Below are 21,443 nucleotides of genomic sequence, written 5' to 3'. Positions count from 1 at the left end.
GTTGTTTTTCATGATTAGTTGGTGTTTTAATTTTCATTATCAGTTGGTTTGATTGTTGAGCATTTTGGGGTTAAAGGTATATTTATTTTTGATTTATATGAATCTAAAGTCACGTGTAGTAGTAGGAAGGCACGTATTCTCTGTTTAAATTTGAGATAGAATAATTTGTACATGTTAAAGCAAAGATGTATTGGTCAGCACATTTTGTATAGTTGGGTCATGAGTGTTAATTAGATTTAACGGGAGTTGGATTTGTTTAATGAAGTATGTATTACTAAAAATGGCTAATGGACAATGGACTAATGGAGTAGCTTGGTGAACTAGTAACTGAGCCTACTTTTTAGTTGATTTTAAAGGGCCAATTGTACTACGATCAATTTTAATTTATCTAGGCCCAAATAATTTCTGTCACGCCCAATTTAGTAAGAGCAAAAGCTGACCCATTTTCCACAATTGATTTCCATAGCTCTTGGCCTCAAAGATCTCAAACTCGTAAGGAAAAACAAATTATGAATACATGCTAGTTGCTTTAGGCGCGATTAATAAATCATCGTGACTATGGGTACAGTTCCCGTGGCATGGTCACGATACGTAAATCCCAACTCAAGTGCGCGTTTCACGCGACTTGACCATAACTTTAAAAATAATAAAATAAATATGTTGCAAACCGCGGGTACGTTTCACGTGGCGCGATTCACAATATATAATAAAACGACAAGTGTACGACATCGTAGCTTGTTAAAAAAAAATTCCATAAATACTAAAAAGCAGTTAAGTAAATAATTAAAAGTTGTAAAGAGTAAAATGCACAATAGGTCTAAAACATATAATAAATCAGATAATTAGGCCAAGTATTAATTGTTAAGCGGCCGTGCTAAAACCACGGAACTCGGGAGTGCCTCAAACCTTTTTTCGAATTAACAGAATTCCTTACCCAATCTTCTATATTCGCGGACCATAAATAGAGTCAATTTTCTCGATTTGGGATTCTAAAATAAACCGGTGACTTGGGACACCATAATAATTATTCCAAGTGGCGACTCTGATTAAATAAATAATCTCATTTCGAATAATGTCACTTTAATTGGAAAAACTCCAACTCCCCTATCCCCCAGGAAAAAGGAGGTGTGACAGCTTTGGCGACTCTGCTGGGAACCGAACCCAGAATCTCTGGTTCAGGGTTCAGAATTTGAGCTTAGAATAACTGTTATACTTGGCTCCTATTTCTTATCTGAGTTTTTACGTGTTTGAGCCTAATGTGTTAAATGCCGCTTTTTACTACTTTGATATTATGTGAACTGTATATAAACGGCTACGAAACCTTTCTTCTCTCTGAATCTTCTAAATCTTCTGGGAAGCGTGCGCTTAAGCATGAATTCTTTTCTGTTAGAGTCATATCCTAATTTTAGAATGAGGTTCGGACAAGTTGCAAAGTTGGTGAAACTTCTGTATTCCCGGTACGCTGTCCCTCCCCCTTCCCCGCTCGAGTTGTCCGCTCGGGTAAGCCAGGTCTAGAACAATACACCCAAGATTCAAACTTAGAATGACATAACCTCATGCCGGATCCCTAGTAGGTACGTTTGTTTGCATCATATGCATTTGACTTTGGGGACTCAACATAGGGGTTGGGTCCGTCTAGGACATGTGTGCCCAAAAATTAAAAGACCATCCTGATACATTTTACGTGCTACTTGTACATTTATTTGCTTCGGCTTGTATGTTGACGGGTTTCTAGATTAGGGAAAGAAAATCAAGAAAAACCAAGAGTGAGGTAGGAAAGAAAAATGTCCGGTTCTAAAAATCCTAGTATTTAAAATATCCCGAAACTCTGTCAAAATTTTGAAAAAAGAAAGAAAGAAAGAAGTCATTTCAAAATAAATCATATTTTTCTGTGCGTCAAAACTTACCGAACTACACGAGTTTGATTCTCACCGGATGTGAGATACGTAGGCAACCCTCATCGGGCCCAACCCCGATTTTGCAAAAAATAACCAAAAATATAAAAAGATGCTGTCATTATGTCATAAATAAATTTAGGTGATGTCGTTTTTATCCAAATAGCCAGAAATATCCCGACGGGACGTCAGAATGCCGTTTTGCAAGAATAGCCACATATGACCCTAAGTTGTTTTAAGTTATATTTCTGCAAAAATAATCTTTTTTTTTTGGGACAGTAATTAAGCAAAATTCACATGTTTTTAACTAGTCACCCTAATTTAAAATGTGCAGAATGAGTACCGTTGAGAATATACCTTTTTGAGTCGTAGATGAGATTTCACTAAGGCTCCACATGTGGTGGGACGACCTGGGGGAGGACAGCAAGCGTTCTGTGACCAAAGCTCTAGGTGGGCTCACCGGTCTTTTGAAGATTAAGCCTAGGTTGATATAATTGAAGCCCTGAAACCATTTTGGGACCCGACACACATTGTCTTCCACTTCTCCCACTTTGAGTTGACCCCTACACTGGAGGAAATAACAGGTTACGCTGGTTTTGACGGGAATCTCAGGTGCCAATATCCAGTAGCACCCAGAATTGTAACCCCCCACAAATTTTTGGACCTTTTGAGCATTAACCGGCAGGTTAAAGATAAAAATTTGGCCAAAGGATTCTGCACACTTCATTTCTTATATAGCCGGTATGGATACCCCCGTGGATTTGATGCCCTAGACAATGGTTTAAGTCATTAGGGAAGGAAAGACAAGTAGGAAGCTTGTAGGGGTTTAGCCTTCGTGGTGGCATTCTTAAACACACTAATATGCCCAAGGAGTGATGGACACATAGAACTGGGACTTGCAGGAATCGCTGACTTTATGGTCAAGAAGACCAACGGTACCCTTATACCGATTATTCTCGTAGAAATTTATCGATCTTTAACCGCATGCCGAGCTAGTGCAAAGTTCTTTGAAGGTCGTAGCCTACTTTTGCAAATGTGGCTAGTAGAGCATCACTATCGTCGCCCGAGGTACATGAATCACGGACTGACCGAACTCAATTGCATTGAAGAGTATGAAAGCAGGGTGAACAACTATGAGTTACCGAAGGGTACTGAAACATGGTTCGCATATCTGGGCTCTTTAACCGCAAGGCAAATTGAGTGAACTTTCAGCTGGCTCTCGGTTAACGAAGTCATCTACATGTCTGCCAAAGTGTGTTTTCTTTTATTGATGGGTCTTCGAAGCATTTAGTCATATGCTCTGCATCGGGTCCTCCGACAATTAGGAAGATATCAAAAAATCCCTCACAATGAAGATTTGAGTGCACAGGTCATTGAGCTAGGCCAAAAGGTTGCATTCCCAGAAGAAAGGGTTCGCCAGGTTTGGCACCAATGTAGGTTTTTGGAGCCACATACTCGGGTGCGGGATTTGTCTTCTGACGAAGCCGAGTCTAATTACACAACATGGTATGGTAAGAGATCCCGGGTAGACCAAGATCCAGAACAACCTGTCAAAAGGCCCCATGTCCAACAATTCACTGACGGAGCGCAAGAACAATGGGTTTGGTTAGCTAAAGAAAAGGAATACCGGACCACTATAAGCAAACTAGAAGAACAAATCAGAAACATCAAATTTGATAGTAGTTTGTAGGCTGCTGATGAAGTAGAAAAGAAGAGGTTGGTAAAATGAAGTCCTCCGAGCTCAAATCCAGAAAATGAAAACAGGCGTCGAGACGCCGGTAAGAAGTGAGAGAGATGAAAGAATTATAATTAATATGAGGCGGAAAGTGCATGACTATGGGGCTGATTTGACAAAGGCTGAGGAAGAATTGGCAAAAACTCAAGTAAAGTTGGCAAAGAATGTAGAAGAATGGACAAGGTTTGCTAACCTGTTAAAGCAAAATTATGACAGATGAGTCACAATATTAAAGGGAAAATTGACTACCCTCGAAAATGAAATGGTTCAGCAAACCAAGGACTTCAAAAAAGAAAAGGAAAACTGCTATGCCTTGATCTATCAATTACAAGAGAGTGTGCAGAAATTGCAAGAGAAGACAACACAGCCACACAGGTGCTAGAATCCCGGACATAGCAAATTGGGCGCTTACTTTAAGAAAAGGGTGTCATTAGAATGAGAATTAAGGATAACCGACTATGTTGCGATGAAGTGTCACGAGTGCGAAGATATGACCAAGTCTATATTTTTTACTTTCGTGATGACCTTTGTTCGCCAGGTGATCGATGACCTAGACCACCTTCAGGAGGAAATTGCACGCAGGCCCGCGCCGAGACCGGCTGATGTCTCGCGGGCCACTAGAGTAGCAGTTGAGGCTCTTATGTATTCTTATTTCACATTTATTTCTCGAACTACGTAATGATCTAATTCATGCGGCGTCATGATATATAGGCAATCCCCATAGGATTCGATCATAGCCATAAAATTAGAAAAAGAAAAAGAGAAAAGAAAGTGAGTGAAAAAAAACAAAAAAAAAACAAAAGGAAGAAAAGAGCGAGAAATAAATGAGCGAAAAATAGTAAAAAGAGAAGGAAAAGAAATCAAATGTTGAAATTTGTGAAAGAGATAACAAAGCCGGGATGAAACACACAACCGTTGCAAAGACATTTAGAAACGTTTAACTGTTCAGGTGCATTGTATCCCCAAATGTGTGATTCCCTATCTGTTGAATGCCTTAAAACTAACAAGGTTGTTGGGCGTGCTATTTAGAGAGGTTTCGTTTAGGTGGTTGGTATTGACGATATCCTAGCTTCCCACCCTTACTTTGCAAGATCAAAAGGAAATGTCTCAATGTCTTCAGAAAGCAGTCTCCGCGTCATCGATCCTGAGGATAATGCCACACCGGTTATGATCCAGTCTGAATAGGCAACTGCCGAAGAGAATCGGATGTTGCGTGTCCGCATGTTAGACATGTGGGACGCCTAGTCCAATGGTAGAGAACCACCAAGTTCAATCCCTGGGTTTCCTGAACTGATACCCAGGACGGGTGGAACCACCAACATCCCCATCCCCGTGACTAATCCATTTTTTCCGCTCGGGTACCCCACTATGTCAGCCAACTTTACCGGTACACCTTCTGAGGTCCGCTCCCAGGCACCGTTTACAGGGGTACCCCCAACATTGCTCACTGCACCACCAGTCTTTACCATGGCACAACCGACCGCACCCAGGCCATGCTTTGAGCCTTCAACATTCACCTTTCGAGGCCCGCAATTTTAGCCAGATAAAACTCATGTTACTCCCGAATAATACCCTCTGCATCTGCAATATGAGTCCCCAATGGAACAAGAAATAACAATGAGAAACACCGAGCAAGAAGAAATGGCTTGGAATATGAGAAGCCTAGAGCAAAGCCTAAAAAACATGCAGGGCCTGAATGGCCAGAAGAGTGTCTCCTACTCCGATTTGTGCATATTTCCACATGTTCACCTGCCAGTTGGCTTCAAAATGCCAAAGTTTGAAAAATAAGATGGGCATGGAGATCCGATCGCTCATATGAAACAATATTGCAACCAGTTGAGGGGTGATGGTAGAAAAGAAGAGTTATTGATGGCTTATTTCGGGGAAAGCCTGACTGGAATCGCTTCAGAATGGTACATGGACCAGGAAATCTCCCACTGGCACATATGGGATGATTTGGCCCGCGATTTTGTCAGACAGTTTCAGTACAATGTTGATATAGCTCCAGACAGGAACTCCCTGTCTATCTTGAAGAAGAGAACCACTAAGAGCTTCCGTGAATATGCTATTAAATGGCGCGACCAGGCTTCCAGAGTAAAGCGGCCCATGGACGAGACCGAAATGGTTATAATCTTTTTGCAGGCCTAATAGGCTGATTAGTTTCAGAATATAATGTCTGTCATGGGGCAAACCGTTCGCATATGCAATAAAAATCGGAGAAATGGTAGAAAATGGTTTGAAAAGTGGCCAGAAATTAAGCCAATCTGCTTTAAGAGCTACCTCCCAAGCCATCCAGAACGGTTCGGGAGGTTTGGCTAACCGAAAGAAGAGGGAGGAAGGAGCCATGATGACTTCAGGTTCAAGAGGGCCCCGTCTACCACGTGATCACTCTTACATGACGTCCAAAACCCCACAACACTACTATCCCCACCAAGATGCAGCCTATGTCGTGGCACTGCCTCATTATGCGGTGATGAATGCCCAACCCTACACACGGCCATAACAACACTACAACCAAGCTCGAGCTCCATCTCCCAGAAATAACCATCCTTACTAAGCTCCATATAACCCCCTATCCACCATAATACAACCACTAACATAATCCACGCCCTCGTGAGCCACCTAGGAGAAGCAATTTCACCCCTATTGGTGAATCCTACTCTAGCCTGCTCCAGAAGTTGATCCAGCTGGGTCTGTTGCAACCGATGCCCCCTAATCGACAAAATCCAGAATCCCCATGATACCGGGGTACGTTCCAGGTGTGCTTACCATTCGGGGGTAGAGGGTAATGATACAGAGGATTGTTGGATCATAAAAAGGGCGGTTGAAAATTTGATTGAATAAAAACAAATTGTGCTGAGGGACGAGGAAGTCCCTAATGTGACTAACAACCCATTACCGGCTCATAACAATGGGCCGGTCATTGGAATGATCTGTGAGGATAAAGAATTCAATCCAGCTTTGAAAGTCATCATTGCCATTGTCGATTCAGAAACAGGACCCAAAGTTGCGGTAAAACAAACCAGAACTAGAAAAATATCACTCTAATTCCTCAAGTTATAGGAAAGGCTGTAAAAACAAAATCTGGGGCAACACCTGCTAAGAACACAATTATCTATATTCCTAAAGCCCAAGGAAAGATTATCTCGCCTTGAATATTCCCAAGAAATTCGAGCCAAGAAAGGCCACGTTAAATGTGCCGAAGCTGTATGTACCAAAGGGAACTTATGTGGCATGGGGGCCGATAATTTCACCAAGGCTGATTGAGCCCGTGGTTATCAGCCGCGCACCACAGGGCCTCATGAGAGACCCCACCGCAGTTCCCTAGAATTACAACAAAACAGTGGTCACTTACAAAGGCAAAGAAGTCATAGGAGAGGTGAACGAAATGAGTCAACCTGGAAGTACCACAACCCAGAAGAGTTAAAGCTGAACAAGGATAAACAGTTCCCACCTAAGAAGCATGTGAGTGCTGAGGAGGCAGAAGAGTTTTTCCAAAAAATGAAAACTTCGGAATATGCAATAGTTGACCAGCTCCGGAAGACTTCTTCCCATGTCTCGCTTCTATCTCTGCTGTTGAGCTCAAATGAACATAAGAAAGTACTCTTAAAGACATTGAACGAGGCATACATCCTAGTTGAAACTTCTATTGAGCAATTGGAGAGAATGGTAGAACGATTCTTTGAGGTCAACATGATTTCTTTCAACCGCGACGATTTTCCCCCAGAGGGAGCTGCCCACAACAAAGCCCTTCACCTGACCGTCACATGCGAGGCTACTATGTGAAGAGAGTTATGCTAGATGGTGGCTCCGGAGTTGATATCTGCCCTCTTTCAACACTCCAGAGAATGGATATTAGAACGGAAAGAATCCGACCTTATAACATCTGTGTACGGGCTTTTGATGGTATCAAGAGAGATACCATAGGGGAAATCGATCTAATTTTGACCATTGGCCCTGTGGCTTTCGAAGTAAATTTCCAGATTCTAGACATGGACATCTCATACAATTTTTTTTGGGAAGACCATTGATTCACGTTGTCGGGGTTGTTCCCTCCACTCTCCACTAGATGGTCAAATTTGAGTACGAGAATCAAGAAATTGTTGTCCATGGGGAGGACGAGCAGTCCATCTATAGGGATCCTTCAGTCCCGTGCCTTGAGGCTAGGGAAGGCAGTGAGCATGTTGTATAACAGGCTTTCGAGATTGTGGTTGCCGATCAATGTGAAGAAGGGGCCCCATGCCCTCAGCCTTTCTTATCTAATGCCTCGGTCATGATCGCTACTGAAATGATTAGACATGGGTACAAGCCCGAAAAGGGGCTCGGGGTATCTCTACAAGGCATCACAGAGCCTGTCACTTCGATCGCTAATGCAAAGTTTTTCGGCGTGGGTTTCCAAGCTATAGAAGCTGATAGAAAATGGGAAGATGAGCGCAAAAAAGAAGGGTGGGTCCTACTCCAGCCCATTCCACATCTCGCCCGATCATTTGTCAAGCCCAAATATGTGGAAGAAAAAGAAGAGGCCTTCACGGCCGAAGAGATTGATGATATTTGTGAAGCCATGAAACAAATATTATATGAGGCTCACATGGTCCAGCCAGGGGAAGGCATGAGCACTGCCGAGGTGCAGTATATGGGGCCAGATGCCAAGCTTCGGAATTGGAAATCTACCATATTCCCTGTCAGGCGGGAATCCCGGTAGTCCAGTCTTGCCATCTCTTCTACATTACAAGTTATTTCAGGGTGTAACTTGAATGTTTTTACTTTATTATATTTTAATTTGGATGTAAACCCTCATATCTTAAATTCAATGAAATGAAATCAATATTTCATCATCTATAGATGTCTCTTTTCTTTTATTCTGATTTTCCTATTTTTCTTATCTTTTCCTTTTCAGTTCGAATAATGCGAACTTAAATAACATGATATGCTTGTAGACTTCATGCTCGGATCCTAAAATGTTGTCTAACTGTGAAATAATAAATCAAGAACCAGAATATGATGAAGATGAGGCTTTTAGGGAAATAAATCGATAATTGAAACAATTTGAGAATAAGCCTAAGCCAAACTTAAATGAAATCGAGCCAGTTAATTTGGGCAGTTCAGAAGAGATCAGAGAAACCATGATAACCTTTCATGCTGAGGAAAGAACTAGAGATGCATTGATCCAACTTCTGTTTGAATTCAAGGACGTGTTTGCATGGTCCTATGATGATATGCCAGGACTGAGCGTCGATTTAGTGGTACATAAATTGCCGACCTATCCTGACTATCCACCTGTCCAACAAAAGCAGATAAAGTTCAAAACAGACATCAATGATAAGATCAAAGAAGAAGTCACCAAATAACTGAAAGTTGGTGTGATCCGAGTGGTCCGATAGACCACGTGGTTGGCTAATGTGGTTCCAGTGCCGAAGAAAGATGGGAAAACCCGAGTGTGTGTTGACTATCCACAAATTTTCATTTCCAAACATCCACATTCTTGTTGACAACTGTGCCAAACATGAGATACAGTCTTTTGTGGATTGTTACGCTGGGTATCATCAGGTTCTGATGGATGAAGAAGATGCAAAAAAGACGGCTTTCACCACACCGTGGGCATTTACTGTTACATGGTCATGCCATTCGGTCTGAAAAATACCGAGATAGCCTACTTGAGAGCTATGACTGTCATCTTCCGTAACATGATGCACCAGGAAATTGAGGTGTATGTGGACGATGTGATCATTAAATCCAGAACACAAGAAGACCATGTGCGAGATCTGAGGAAGTTCTTTGAGCGTCTGCGCATGTATGATTTGAAACTGAACCCAGCTAAATGTGCATTCGGAATTCCATCTAGGAAACTTCTGGGGTTTATAGTCAGTCAGAGGGGTATTGAGTTAGATCCGACAAAGATAAAGCCTATTCGAGATTTACCACCTTTGAAAACCAAGAAAGAGGTCATGAGTTTGCTAGGGAGGTCGAATTACATCAGTAGATTCATCGTTCAGCTTACTACCACGTGTGAGCACATATTTAAGTTGCTGAAGAAAGACGCAACGATCAAATGGACAGATGAGTGTCAAGAAGCTTTTGATATAATCAAAGAATATCTGTCAAATCCGCCAGTGTTGGTTTCGCCTGAGCCCGGAAGACCTTTGTTCTTGTACCTGACAGTCCTAGAAAATTCTTTCGGCTGTGTCCTCGGGAAACATGATGTGACCGGGAAGAGAGAGCAAGCCATATACTACCTTAGCAAGAAGTTCACTAGTTATGAAGCCAAATATACCCTGTTGGAAAGAACCTGTTGCGCTTTGACTTGGGTCGCCCAGAAGCTCAGACATTATCTTTTGGCCTACACCACCTATCTTATGACTAGAATGGATCCTTTGAAGTACATATTCCAAAAACCAATGCCCATGAGAAGGTTAGAAAAATAGCAAATCATACTCACTGAGTTCGACATTGTTTATGTCACCCGCACGGCGATGAAAGCTCAAGCCTTGGCGGATCATCTAGCTGAGAACCCGGTTGATGATGAATACCAACCCCTAAGCACTTACTTTCCGGACGAGGAAGTAAACTCAGTTGAAGTAATTCCAGAGGACACTAATGCTTGAAAAATGTTCTTTGATGGAGCTGTAAATGCAAAAGGTGTCGGGATTGGAGCAATTCTGATTTCTCCCACAGGTCAGCATTATCCGGCCACAGCCCTCCTTCGTTTCTTCAATACAAAGAATACCGATGAGTATGAAGCCTGCATTATGGGCATGAATATGGCAGTTTGATATGGATGTAGAGAAATTGTTAATCATGGGGGATTCTGACTTGATTATCCGGCAAGTCCAAGGCGAGTGGGAAACTCGAGATATCAAACTCATCCCATACAAGCAACATGTGGAAGGCCTTAGCAAACAGTTCAAGTTCGTTGAATTCAGGTATATTCCTCGATTCCACAATGAGTTAACTGATGCACTAGCTACCTTGGCCTCAATGTTGCCGTACCCGGGAAATGTCCATATTGACCCGCTGGAAATCCAAATTCGAGAAAGGCATGGTTATTGTAATGCAATTGAAATAGAACCAGATGTTCAACCATGGTATCATGATATCAAAAGGTTTTTGAAAACAAAGGAATATCCCGAGCAAGCTAGTGGAGATCAAAAGAGAACTATCAGAAGGGTTGCCAGCAGTTTCCTTTTGAGCGGAGAGGTCTTATACAAAAGAACTCCATATCTGAATCTTTTGAGATGTGTAGATGCCCAAGAAGCTGAAAAGATCATGAACAAAGTGCATTCTGGAGTATATGGGCCTCACATGAATGGATATGTCCTTGCAATGAAAATTCTCCGGGCAGGTTATTACTGGATGACCATGGAAAAGGATTGTTTCAGTTTCGTCCGGAAGTGCCATCAATGACAGATACATGGTGACCTGATTCATGCACCGCCTTCAGAGTTACATCCTATGTCAATGCCTTGGCCATTCATTGCTTGAGGCATGGATGTTATTGGGCCAATCGAACCGAAAGCTTTAAATGGACACAGATTCATCCTGGTTGCCATTGATTATTTCACAAAGTGGGTCGAAGCGGTCACTTTCAAAGTCGTCACTAAGAAAGCAGTGGTGGACTTCGTGCATTCCAACATTATTTATCATTTTGGTATTCCTAAAACTATCATTACAAACAATGCTGCAAATCTGAACAGTCACTTGATGGGGGATATACGCGAACAGTTTAAAATTACACATCGCAATTCTACCCCTTATCGGCCCAAAATTAATGGTGTCATTGAATCTGCAAACAAGAACATCAAGAAGATTCTCAGGAAGATGATTCAGAGCTCTAGACAATGGCATGAAAAGCTGCATTTTGCGTTATTGGGATATCGCACAACCATGCGAATATCAGTTGGGGCTACTCCTTACTTATTGGTCTATGGCACTGAAGCTATAATACCCGCAGAAGTTGAGATTCCCTCTCTTCAGATCATTGTTGAAGTCGAGATCGAGGACGAGGAACGGGTCAAAACCCGGTTGGAATAATTGACTATGATTGATGAAAAGTGGATGGCCGCAGTTTGCCACGGGTAGTTGTACCAACAAAGAATGGCCCGTGCCTACAAAAAGAAAGTGCGGCCCAAGAAATTTGAAGTGAGTCAACTCGTTCTAAGACATATTCTCCTGCATCATGAAGAAGCAAAAGGAAAACTTTCTCCAAACTGTAAAGGTCCGTACATTATAAGAAGAGTGTTGCCAAAGGGAGCGCTGTATTTGGGAGACATTAAAGGAAATGACCCCGAGACAGTTGTCAATGCAGATGCGGTTAAGAGGTATTACATTTGACCCCTTTGTCACAGCTTTAATATGCTCTGATTGGGATGACGAAGACTTTCATTCTCGCTACCCAAACACTACCAATCCTTGTAACCCCTTTTGAGTCGGTTCCCTTTTTCTTTGATTACCTACTTTGGAACATGGAATTTGTTATTGGAAAAAAAAAAAGACGACAAAAAGAAAATGAAAAAATAAATGATGAAAAATGAAAAAACAAACGAATGAAAATCAAAAACAAAGTTGCTTGAACTATGTTCGACTTGATTCCGAAAGGATACGTGGGCAGCCTCTCTCTGGGGTTCAGTCACACCAAAATAAAAATCCAAATTCACCCAAAAGTGAAAAGAGGGCAGATGATATAATAACTACTACAGACCGCACATTTGTGAGTGCGATCGCACTCTTGCTTCTGCGGCCGCACAATTATAGTGCGGTTCGCACTCTTTGATCTTAAGCTCTGGTTGTGTGAGACTTCTGCGGACCGCATAAAAATGAGTGCGGCCACGCTCTTGATTATGCGGCTGCAAAAAAATGGTACGGTCCATATTTTTTCTTGAACTTGAAATCCCATCTCTCTGATCTTTGACTTCTGTGGGCCGCAAAATATTAAGTTCGACCGCACTTGTCATTCTGCGGCCGCACAATTATGGTGCGGTCCGCACTCCTTCAACTTGCCCAAAACCAGCTCTCTGAATCTCCTCTTCTGCGGCCGCACAATATTTGTGCGGTCCACATACTCTGTAGAAGAAGAAGTGACATGGATCTTCCTTTGTTTTGCGGCCGCACACAGTATTGTGTGGTCCTCACTATGGGCCTTTTGCCTTGTTTTGGTCCTTGTCCACTTTTGACTCATTTATAAGTTAATTTTTACTCCTTTGGCTCGTTTCCTAATGTTCCTATACAAAAGCATATTTGATTAGTTTTTAGGAATACCTTTAAGTATTTTTAGCTAAAACGCAAGTAAAAGAGAGCAAATAAACGGTCAAAATCCCTACTTATCAAGACCCTATGTCTAAAATAACATCAACTAGGGAGTGGAAACCCTATATTGAAAAATAGACTAGGGAGTGGAGAACCTATGTTTAAAATAACATCAATTAGGGAGTGGAGACCATATGTCTAAAATAACATCAATTAGGGAGTGGAGACCCTATGTTGGAAAAGAGATTAGGGACTGGAGACCCTATGTCTAAAAATAAAATCAACTAGGGAGTGGAGACCATATGTTGGAAAATAGACTAGGGAGTGGAGACCCTATGTCTAAAAATATCAACTAGGGAGTGGAGACCCTATGTTGGAAAAGCGACTAGGGAATGGAGACCATATGTCTAAAACATCAACTAGGGAGTGGAGACCCTATGTTGGAAAAGCGACTAGGGAGTGGAGACCCTATGTCTAAAATAATCATCAACTAGGGAGTGAAGACCCTATGTTGGAAAAGCATACTAGGGAGTAGAGACCCTATGTCTAAAATAACTTCAACTAGGGAGTGGAGACACTATGTTAGAAAAGAGACTAGGGAGTGGAGACCATATGTCCAAAATAACATCAACTAGGAAATGGAGACTCTATGTTGGAAAAGTAGACTAGGGAGTGGAGACCCTATGTCTAAAATAATCATCAACTAGGGAGTGGAGAACCTATGTTGAAAAAGCAGACTAGGGAGTGGAGACCCTATGTCTAAAATAACCTCAACTAGGGAGTGGAGACCCTATGTTGGAAAAGTAGACTAGGGAGTGGAGATCTTATGTCTAAAATAAAATCAACTAGGGAGTGGAGATCCTATGTTGGAAAAATGACTAGGGAGTAGAGACCCTATGTCTAAAACATCAACTCGGGAGTGGAGACCCTATACTACCATGATTTGGAACTTTCTTTCTTTTTCCTTCTTTTCATTTTCATCATTTTATTAAGAGGATGGGTAAAATGCGGGAAAGAGGTTGGAGAAGACTTCCTTTTTTGGAATCATCTGCGCGTTTGTTTTTTTGGTTGCACCTGCTTCTTGCAAGGTTGCCTTAGATTACACTTGTTTCATGTGGTTCAAACAAAGAACAATTTATCAGTTTGAAACGGTGGTTGGTTTTGCGGCCTTGAGTGTTTCAATCATTTGATCTCGGCCCGGCTTATTTGATGATACTTTCAACTGCAACTGGTTATTTCCTGAAGACCGATTTATTTTCTGGCCTCGGAGAACCTTTGGCTTTTCCAAAACTTTACCATGACGGTTAGTCACGTGGAACTTAACCTTTTCAACTTTATTTTGCCTTTGTGGGCATTTGACTTTCATTTTCTTATTTCAAGAGTTTTTTATTTCGAGGCAACGGCCATCATGGCCAGTCGGAGTCGACTTGATGCCCATGCCGAGGCTGGGTGCCTTTTTTGCATATTTAGCTTGTATCAAGCGATAATCCTGTAAATCCGTCTTGCCATCCCTTCTTTGTCTTAGTTTCGGAACAGAGTTAGACCGAAAGGGATTTAAAAAAAACAAATAATGGAATGGACAAATGAATTTGGACGAGATGTATCCAATTTGGGGAAGGGAAAGAAGGACTTATCTGGAGTGCATGCGGACTTCAATGAACATGACATGCCTCTTAGACTAGATGCTTGGTCTGTGTAAATCATCCAACTCTCATAAATTCATCACAACTTATGCCTCAAAATCGCAAAACCTTGCCAGGACTCTGTCGATGCTGATGGCTGTGAGGATCCTCTTTTCGTTCAGTGGCGCCTTTTGCGGGTTTTCACCAGTTGACTTCTCTCATTTCTTTTCTCACCATCGTCTTATATGCTCTTTGCAAGTTTTCACTAACAAGACTCTCTCATTTTCAATTTCTCTGCTTACCATCGCCTTACGGCGCCCGTGAAGGTTTTCACCAATAAGACTCTCTTATTTTATTTCTCTCATTTTGATTGCACTGGATCCAAGTAGCTGTATTCTCCGATCCTTGAACATTCTCACCGATTGATCAGACGGACTTAAAAGGATTTGGGTAAAATTGAATTTGGACTGAATTACAACTTTGGAAACTTTCCGGTGAAAACATCGCCAAACCGGAGTGCGACTGCAATCCAGAATTGTGCGGCCGCAGAACTGGAACCTGTCAAGCCAAGTCTCGTTGTGCGGATCGCACATATAATTATGCGGCCGCACAACCTCCGCAGGGGTACTTTTGTCATTTTTAGGGTAAGTTTTGTTTTTGGAGAGCACCTGAGCCGTTTTCCTTTACTGTTTTGAGTAATATTGTACTAGATTATCTTCTAAACATTAGATTTTCTTTCCCTAATCAATTATTATGCATTCTATCTTAACTTCTTCTTGTATTTCTTCATTTTTCATGAGTAGCTAAATTTTTAGCTAGGGTTGTGGCCCAACCCTAATATGGGTACTTAATGGGTGTTTGATTTAGGACTTGTTTATGATTGGGTTAGTGATATTTAGCCTAGTTCTTGCTTGAATTCAAGAATTAATGGTTGTAAACATTGATTCATGCCTAATTGACTTAGTCTCTACTTGAGAAAGAGAGACTAAGTCTAGGAAAACTTGGCTAACAAGAAATTGGGGTAAAGTCAAAAAATTGATAGCCCCAATTAAAGGGTTGAATCTAAAGATAGTAAGACCCGACTTGAGCAGTTATCACTTGTTTTGTGCAATACCCATTTGGATTTAAGAAAGCCAAATTGGGAAAAACCACTCAAACTACCGAGAGGTATATAGTGGGTAATTGCGTGTGATTGCTATATTACAACCCCGACCAATCAGGCTTATCCTAGAGTTTTCAACCCATTAGGTAACCACCTAGGTGAAAGTCACGACCATAGATCTTTTATCATTTGGAAAACAACCAAAACGAAAAATATTGTCTTCTAGTTTTATAATTGCAATCAATAGTCTAAAGTAGAAGTAGAAACAACAAACAAGAATGTGGAAGTGTAATCTAAGGCATATTGTACAATTACACTACATATATACCTAATACCAATTCTAACTCCCTGAGGATTCGACCCCGACTTGCGTTGGGTTTTATTATTGCTTCGACCGCCTCACTACCTATATTTGTGGTGTGAGTTTGGGCCACATCAATTTTTGGCACCATTGTCGGGGAGTTAAACGAATTTAGCTATATATCTAAGTTTTTGTGTGATTTGTCTTCTTTTCCTTCCGAGTCACTAATTTTGTTTTTGAATTGCTTATAGGTACAATAATGGCTCTCAACAACGAGCCCATTGGTAATTTGCCATTGGGGGAGGAAGTGGACGATGATCAAGGAGATGAGGTTCTTCCCGAACCTCAAGAAAATAGGTGAGGCCGACCGCCTAATGATAATGTTCCCGTCCCTCCCCCACCTCCACCAAGAGCGACAGCGCACCGGGTGTTGCCGAATGAGGGTTATGCAAGTGCTATAGTCCCGCCTCGCATTAAGGCGGGAAACTTCCAAATCACCAACGTGATGCTTACACTACTTGAGCAACGGGGATTCTTCACCGTGGCTCCAAATCAAAATGCTTACAAACATCTCAAGGGGTTCGTAGATACTTGTTGGGGGAGCAAGCAAACCAATGTTTCTGAGGACGCGCTGAGGTTGAGGCTATTTCCTTTCTCTTTACAGGGAAAAGCATTGGACTGGCTAGAGAGATTTCCCAATCATTCCATCCATACATGGGATGAGTTTGCCAAAATATTCATTGCCAAATTCTTCTCTCCGGGGCACATGGCTGCACTACGGGATGAAATTCTAGCATTCAAGCAAGAGCCCAATGAGCCATTGCATGTGATTCGTATAATGAGCTAGAAGAAGAAGTGCAATATGTCAACAATTATCAAGGTCAAAGAAATAATGGTCAAAATCAACAACAATGGAGATCACAAGGAAATCAAGGAAATTGGAACAACCAAGGCCACCAAGGCAATTGGAGTGGTGGCAACAACAATCAAAGCAATTGGAATAATCAAGGAAACCAAGGCAATTGGGGTGGCAACAGTCAAAGTAATTAGGGAGGTAATCAAGGAGGGTGGAACAATAACAACAACCGGGGGTTGGGTTTTCAAAGGCCCCCGATGTTCCAACAACCGAGCAATCCACCCCCTATCCTTCTCAAGGCCCGAGCCCGAGCTCTTCTAACAATGACGACTCTGATGCTCAATTAGCCTCCCACAACACTTCAATCCGCAATTTGGAGGTTCAACTTGGTCAAATCTCACAAGCATTGAACACTCGTCCTAAGGGGGCACTACCAAGTGATACGGTGGTGAACCCAAAGGGGGGGAATAATACGGGACATGCTATGGCCATGATTACGAGGAGTGGAAAAGGTGAAGATGCAACCACCTCAAATCACAGAAGAATTGTGGATGATGATGTTATAGTTCAAGAAGATGAAATTCCAAGCAATGTGGTTCAAGCTAATGACAAAGTGAGAATTTATATTGATGAAAATATGGAGGAGACACAAGAAGAGGTGAACCCGTCTAGGGAGCACATGAATGACATACCGGAACTGGTAGTTCCAAAGGCTAAGGCACCAATGCCAATGCCTCCTCATCCATACCCGCAAAGGCTTGCAAAGCAAAATAGTGAGAACCAATTCAAAAAGTTTATTGACATGATGAGGAGTTTGTCTATCAATGTACCATTGGTTGAGGCGTTGGAACAAATGTTGGGTTATGCAAAGTTCATGAAGGACTTGGTCACCAAGAAGAGGTCGATGAATTGCGAAACTATCAAGATGACACATCAAGTGAGTGCTATTGTGCACTCAATGACTCCGAAGTTAGAAGATCCGGGTGCTTTCACAATCCCTTGCACTATTGGGAGCGCCGACTTTGCCAAAGCTTTATGTGATTTGGGGGCAAGTATCAACTTGATGCCTTACTCTGTGTTCAAAACTTTAGGAATTGGGCAACCAATACCCATATCTATGAGGTTGCAAATGGCGGATCGGACTATGAAGAGGCCATTGGGAATTATTGATGATGTGTTAGTCCGTGTTGATAAGTTCATCCTTCCAGCGGACTTTGTGATCCTTGATTGTGAGGTTGACTACGAGGTGCCTATTATCTTAGGTAGACATTTCCTTGCTACGTGGAAGGCTCTTGTTGATGTGGAAGCCGGTGAGCTCACTTTTTGGGTGGGTGACGAAAAGGTGGTTTTCCATGTGTGCAAATTGATGAGGCAACCAAATAGCAACGAAGTTTGTTCATTCGAGGATTTAGTGACCGAAGTAATTGTTGATGATGCTAGTGCTGTGATGAATGTTGAGGATACCTTGGAAGTTGTGTTGCTTAATCATGATGATGGTGAGAAGGAAGGCTTTGTGGAATGTGTCAATGCTTTGCAAGGAATGGGGTCATATACTTATGAACCCCGAAAATTGTCCTTAGATCTTGAGAACCAGAAGACTCCTCCAACAAAGCCCTTAATCGAGGAGCCTCCCACTTTGGAGTTAAAACCTTTGCCTTCACATCTCAGGTATGAGTTTCTTGGCCCTTGTTCCACTTTACTTGTTATTCTTTCCTCTTGCTTGACTAACGTGCAGGTAGATTATACTTTGGCGGTGCTCCAAAAGAGGAAGAAAGCGATAGTTTGGACATTGGCGGATATTCATAAGCCCCGCCTTTTGCATGCACAAGATTATTTTGGAGGAGGATGCCAAACCCTCCGTGGAGCATCAAAGAAGATTGAATGAAGCAATGCAAGAGGTAGTGAAGAAGGAGATCATAAAGTGGTTGGATGCCGTGATTGTTTACCCCATTTACGATAGCTCATGGACTTCTCCGGTGCAAAGTGCCCCAAAGAAAAGGGACATGACTGTGATAACTAATGACAAGAATGAATTGATCCCCATAAGAACTGTCACCGGGGGGAGAGTGTGCATGGACTATAGGAAGCTTAACAAAGTCACTCGGAAAGATCATTTTCCGCTTCCATTTCTTGATCAAATGTTGGATAGGTTGGCCGAACGTGTTTTTTATTGCTTCCTGGATGGATACTCCAGCTACAATCAGATTCTTATTGCTCATGAGGACCAAGAGAAGACCACTTTCACTTATCCATGTTGTACCTTTGCATTTTCGAGGATGCCATTTGGGTTATGTAATGCACCAGTGACTTTTCAACGGTGTATGATGGTTATTTTCACTGATATGGTGGAAGATATTCTTGAGGTCTTCATGGATGATTTCTCCATCGTTGGGAATTCTTTTGATGATTGCTTGAACAACTTAGACAAGGTATTGGCAAGATGTGAGGAAACTAACTTGGTTTTGAATTGGGAGAAACGTCACTTCATGGTCGAGGAAGGCATTGTCCTCGGTCACAAGATTTCAAAGTATGGTATTGAGGTTGATAAGGCCAAAGTTGAAGTGATCTCCAAACTCCCTCCCCCTACATCCGTGAAGGGAGTGAGGAGCTTTTTGGGTCATGCAGGGTTCTATCGCCGATTCATCAAGGATTTTTCTAAGGTGGTGAACCCTTTGTGTAAACCTTTGGAGAATGATGCCAAGTTCCATTTCAATAAAGATTGCATGAAGGCATTCGAGTTGCTTAAGTTCAAGTTGACTACTACTCATATTATTACCGCACCGGATTGGAGCTTGCCTTTTGAGCTCATGTGCGACGCAAGTGATGTGGCGATTGGAGCGGTGTTGGGGAAACGTATCAACAAAATCTTTCATCCGGTATATTATGCAAGCAAGACCATGAATGATGCCCAAGTCAACTACACAGTGACCGAAAAAGAGCTCTTTGTTATTGTCTTTGCTATGGAGAAGTTCTGCCCGTACTTGATGGGTACAAAGGTGATTGTTCACACCGACCATGTGGTGCTTCGGTATTTGATGTGCAAGAAGGATTCTAAGGCAAGGTTGATGCGGTGGGTGCTTCTATTGTAAGAGTTTGATCTAGAGATTCAACACCGCAAGGGTAGTGAAAATCAAGTGGCGGACCACTTGTCCCGATTGGAGGAGGAGGGGAGGCCACATGATGGCCTTGAGATAAATGATTCATTTCCCGACGAGCAACTCCTAGCCATTTCTATGACCGGGATGCCATGGTTCGCCGACTTTGCCAATTATATTGTGAGTGGCATTGTACCAAATGAGTTCTCTTCAAACCAAAGGAAGAAGCTCAAACGGGATTGCCTTGACTACTATTGGGATAAACCGTATCTTTTCCGGATATGTACTGATGGTGTGATCCGACGATGTGTGTCGGGGGAAGAATAAATGGGTATTCTTTAGGCTTGCCACTCTTCACCGTATGGTGGTCACCATGGTGAAGCAAGAACGACGGCAAAAGTTTTGTGTTGTGGATTCTATTGGCCTACTATATACAAGGATGCTAGTGAGCTTGTCAAACGGTGTGTTGAATGCCAAAGGGTCGGTGGGATCTCAAATAAGAATGAAATGCCTCTCACCACCATTTTGGAGATAGATATTTTCGATATGTGGGGTATTGATTTTATGGGTCCGTTTGTTAGCTCTTGTGGAAATACCTACATTCTAGTTGCGGTGGATTATGTATCTAAATGGGTTGAGGCCATTGCTTTGCCCAATAATGAAGCAAGGAGTGTGGTGGCATTCTTGAAAAAGAACGTCTTCATGAGGTTTGGTACCCCCAAGAGCCATTATTAGTGATGGGGGTTCGCATTTTTGCAACAAGGCTTTTGATACCTTACTCACAAAGTATGGTGTCACTCACAAAGTATCAATCCCCTACCATCCTCAAGCAATCGGACAAGTTGAAGTCTCCAACCAGGAGATAAAGAGTATTTTGTCAAAGACAGTCAATGCTAACCGGATGGATTGGTCAAGAAAATTTGATGATGCTCTTTGGGCTTATAGAACGGCCTATAAAACACCAATCGGGATGTCTCCATACCAATTAGTGTTCGGAAAGTCATGTCATCTTCCAGTAGAACTTGAGCATAAGGCCATGTGGGCTTTGAAGAAGTTGAACCTTGAATGGGATGTCGCAGCAAATATAAGGGTGTCACAATTGAATGAGCTTGATGAATTCCGGTATCATACCTACACAAGCTCGTCCCTTTACAAGGAGAAGATGAATTACCTCCATGACAAGTACATCTATAACAAGGAATTTAAAGAGGGTGATCTTGTGCTATTGTTCAATTCCCGGTTACGGATGTTTCCGGGCAAGTTGAACTCAAAATGGAGTGGCCCTTTGAAGTGGTGAATGTAACCCCCTTTGGTGCTCTAGATTTGAAAAATAAGAATGATGAGGTGTTTAGAGTCAATGGACATCGGGTTAAATATTATCTTAGCAAGGTTGATGATGGACACATTGTGGCAGTCCTTCATTTCAAATGATTGGTAATTTGCATCGTGACGTGACGTTAAATCGGGCACTTCTTGGGAGGCAACCCATGTGTCTTTTTCTTTTTCTTTTCTTATTTGTTAGATAGGTGTTGTTTTGTGCTAACTGGTTTTAAGTGTATGCAGAAATGGGTGTGCATTACAGGGATTGTACAAGAAA

General features: G+C 42.1%; 2 protein-coding genes across 2 annotated transcripts; both read left to right on the top strand.

The window, feature by feature from the left end:
* The first annotated feature begins 5,445 nt into the window (after positions 1–5,445).
* On the top strand, positions 5,446–5,778 carry LOC117273543 (uncharacterized). The gene has a single exon (XM_033652718.1). It carries the CDS (start codon positions 5,446–5,448, stop codon positions 5,776–5,778), a length of 333 nt encoding a protein of 110 aa, XP_033508609.1.
* Positions 5,779–10,235: 4,457 nt separating this feature from the next.
* On the top strand, positions 10,236–11,031 carry LOC108942918 (uncharacterized). The gene is made up of 2 exons (XM_018766429.1): positions 10,236–10,302; positions 10,412–11,031. The coding sequence occupies exons 1-2, from the start codon at positions 10,236–10,238 to the stop codon at positions 11,029–11,031; spliced, it is 687 nt and encodes a 228-aa protein (XP_018621945.1).
* Positions 11,032–21,443: the final 10,412 nt, after the last annotated feature.

The sequence above is a fragment of the Nicotiana tomentosiformis genome, chromosome 10 (assembly GCF_000390325.3).
Source record: "Nicotiana tomentosiformis chromosome 10, ASM39032v3, whole genome shotgun sequence".
NCBI lineage: Eukaryota > Viridiplantae > Streptophyta > Magnoliopsida > Solanales > Solanaceae > Nicotiana > Nicotiana tomentosiformis.
The sequence above is the reverse complement of the archived record's forward strand: the minus strand, read 5'-3'. Positions and strand labels throughout refer to the sequence as shown.

What these genes read in the sequence shown, in the direction of transcription:
- LOC117273543 (XM_033652718.1), top strand. Translation starts at nt 5,446, where the DNA reads ATGAAACAATATTGCAACCAGTTGAGGGGTGATGGTAGAAAAGAAGAG.
- LOC108942918 (XM_018766429.1), top strand. Translation starts at nt 10,236, where the DNA reads ATGTTCTTTGATGGAGCTGTAAATGCAAAAGGTGTCGGGATTGGAGCA. An exon ending in AATTCTGATTTCTCCCACAG is followed by an intron (nt 10,303 to 10,411) that starts GTCAGCATTATC and finishes ATATGGATGTAG; the next exon opens with AGAAATTGTTAATCATGGGG.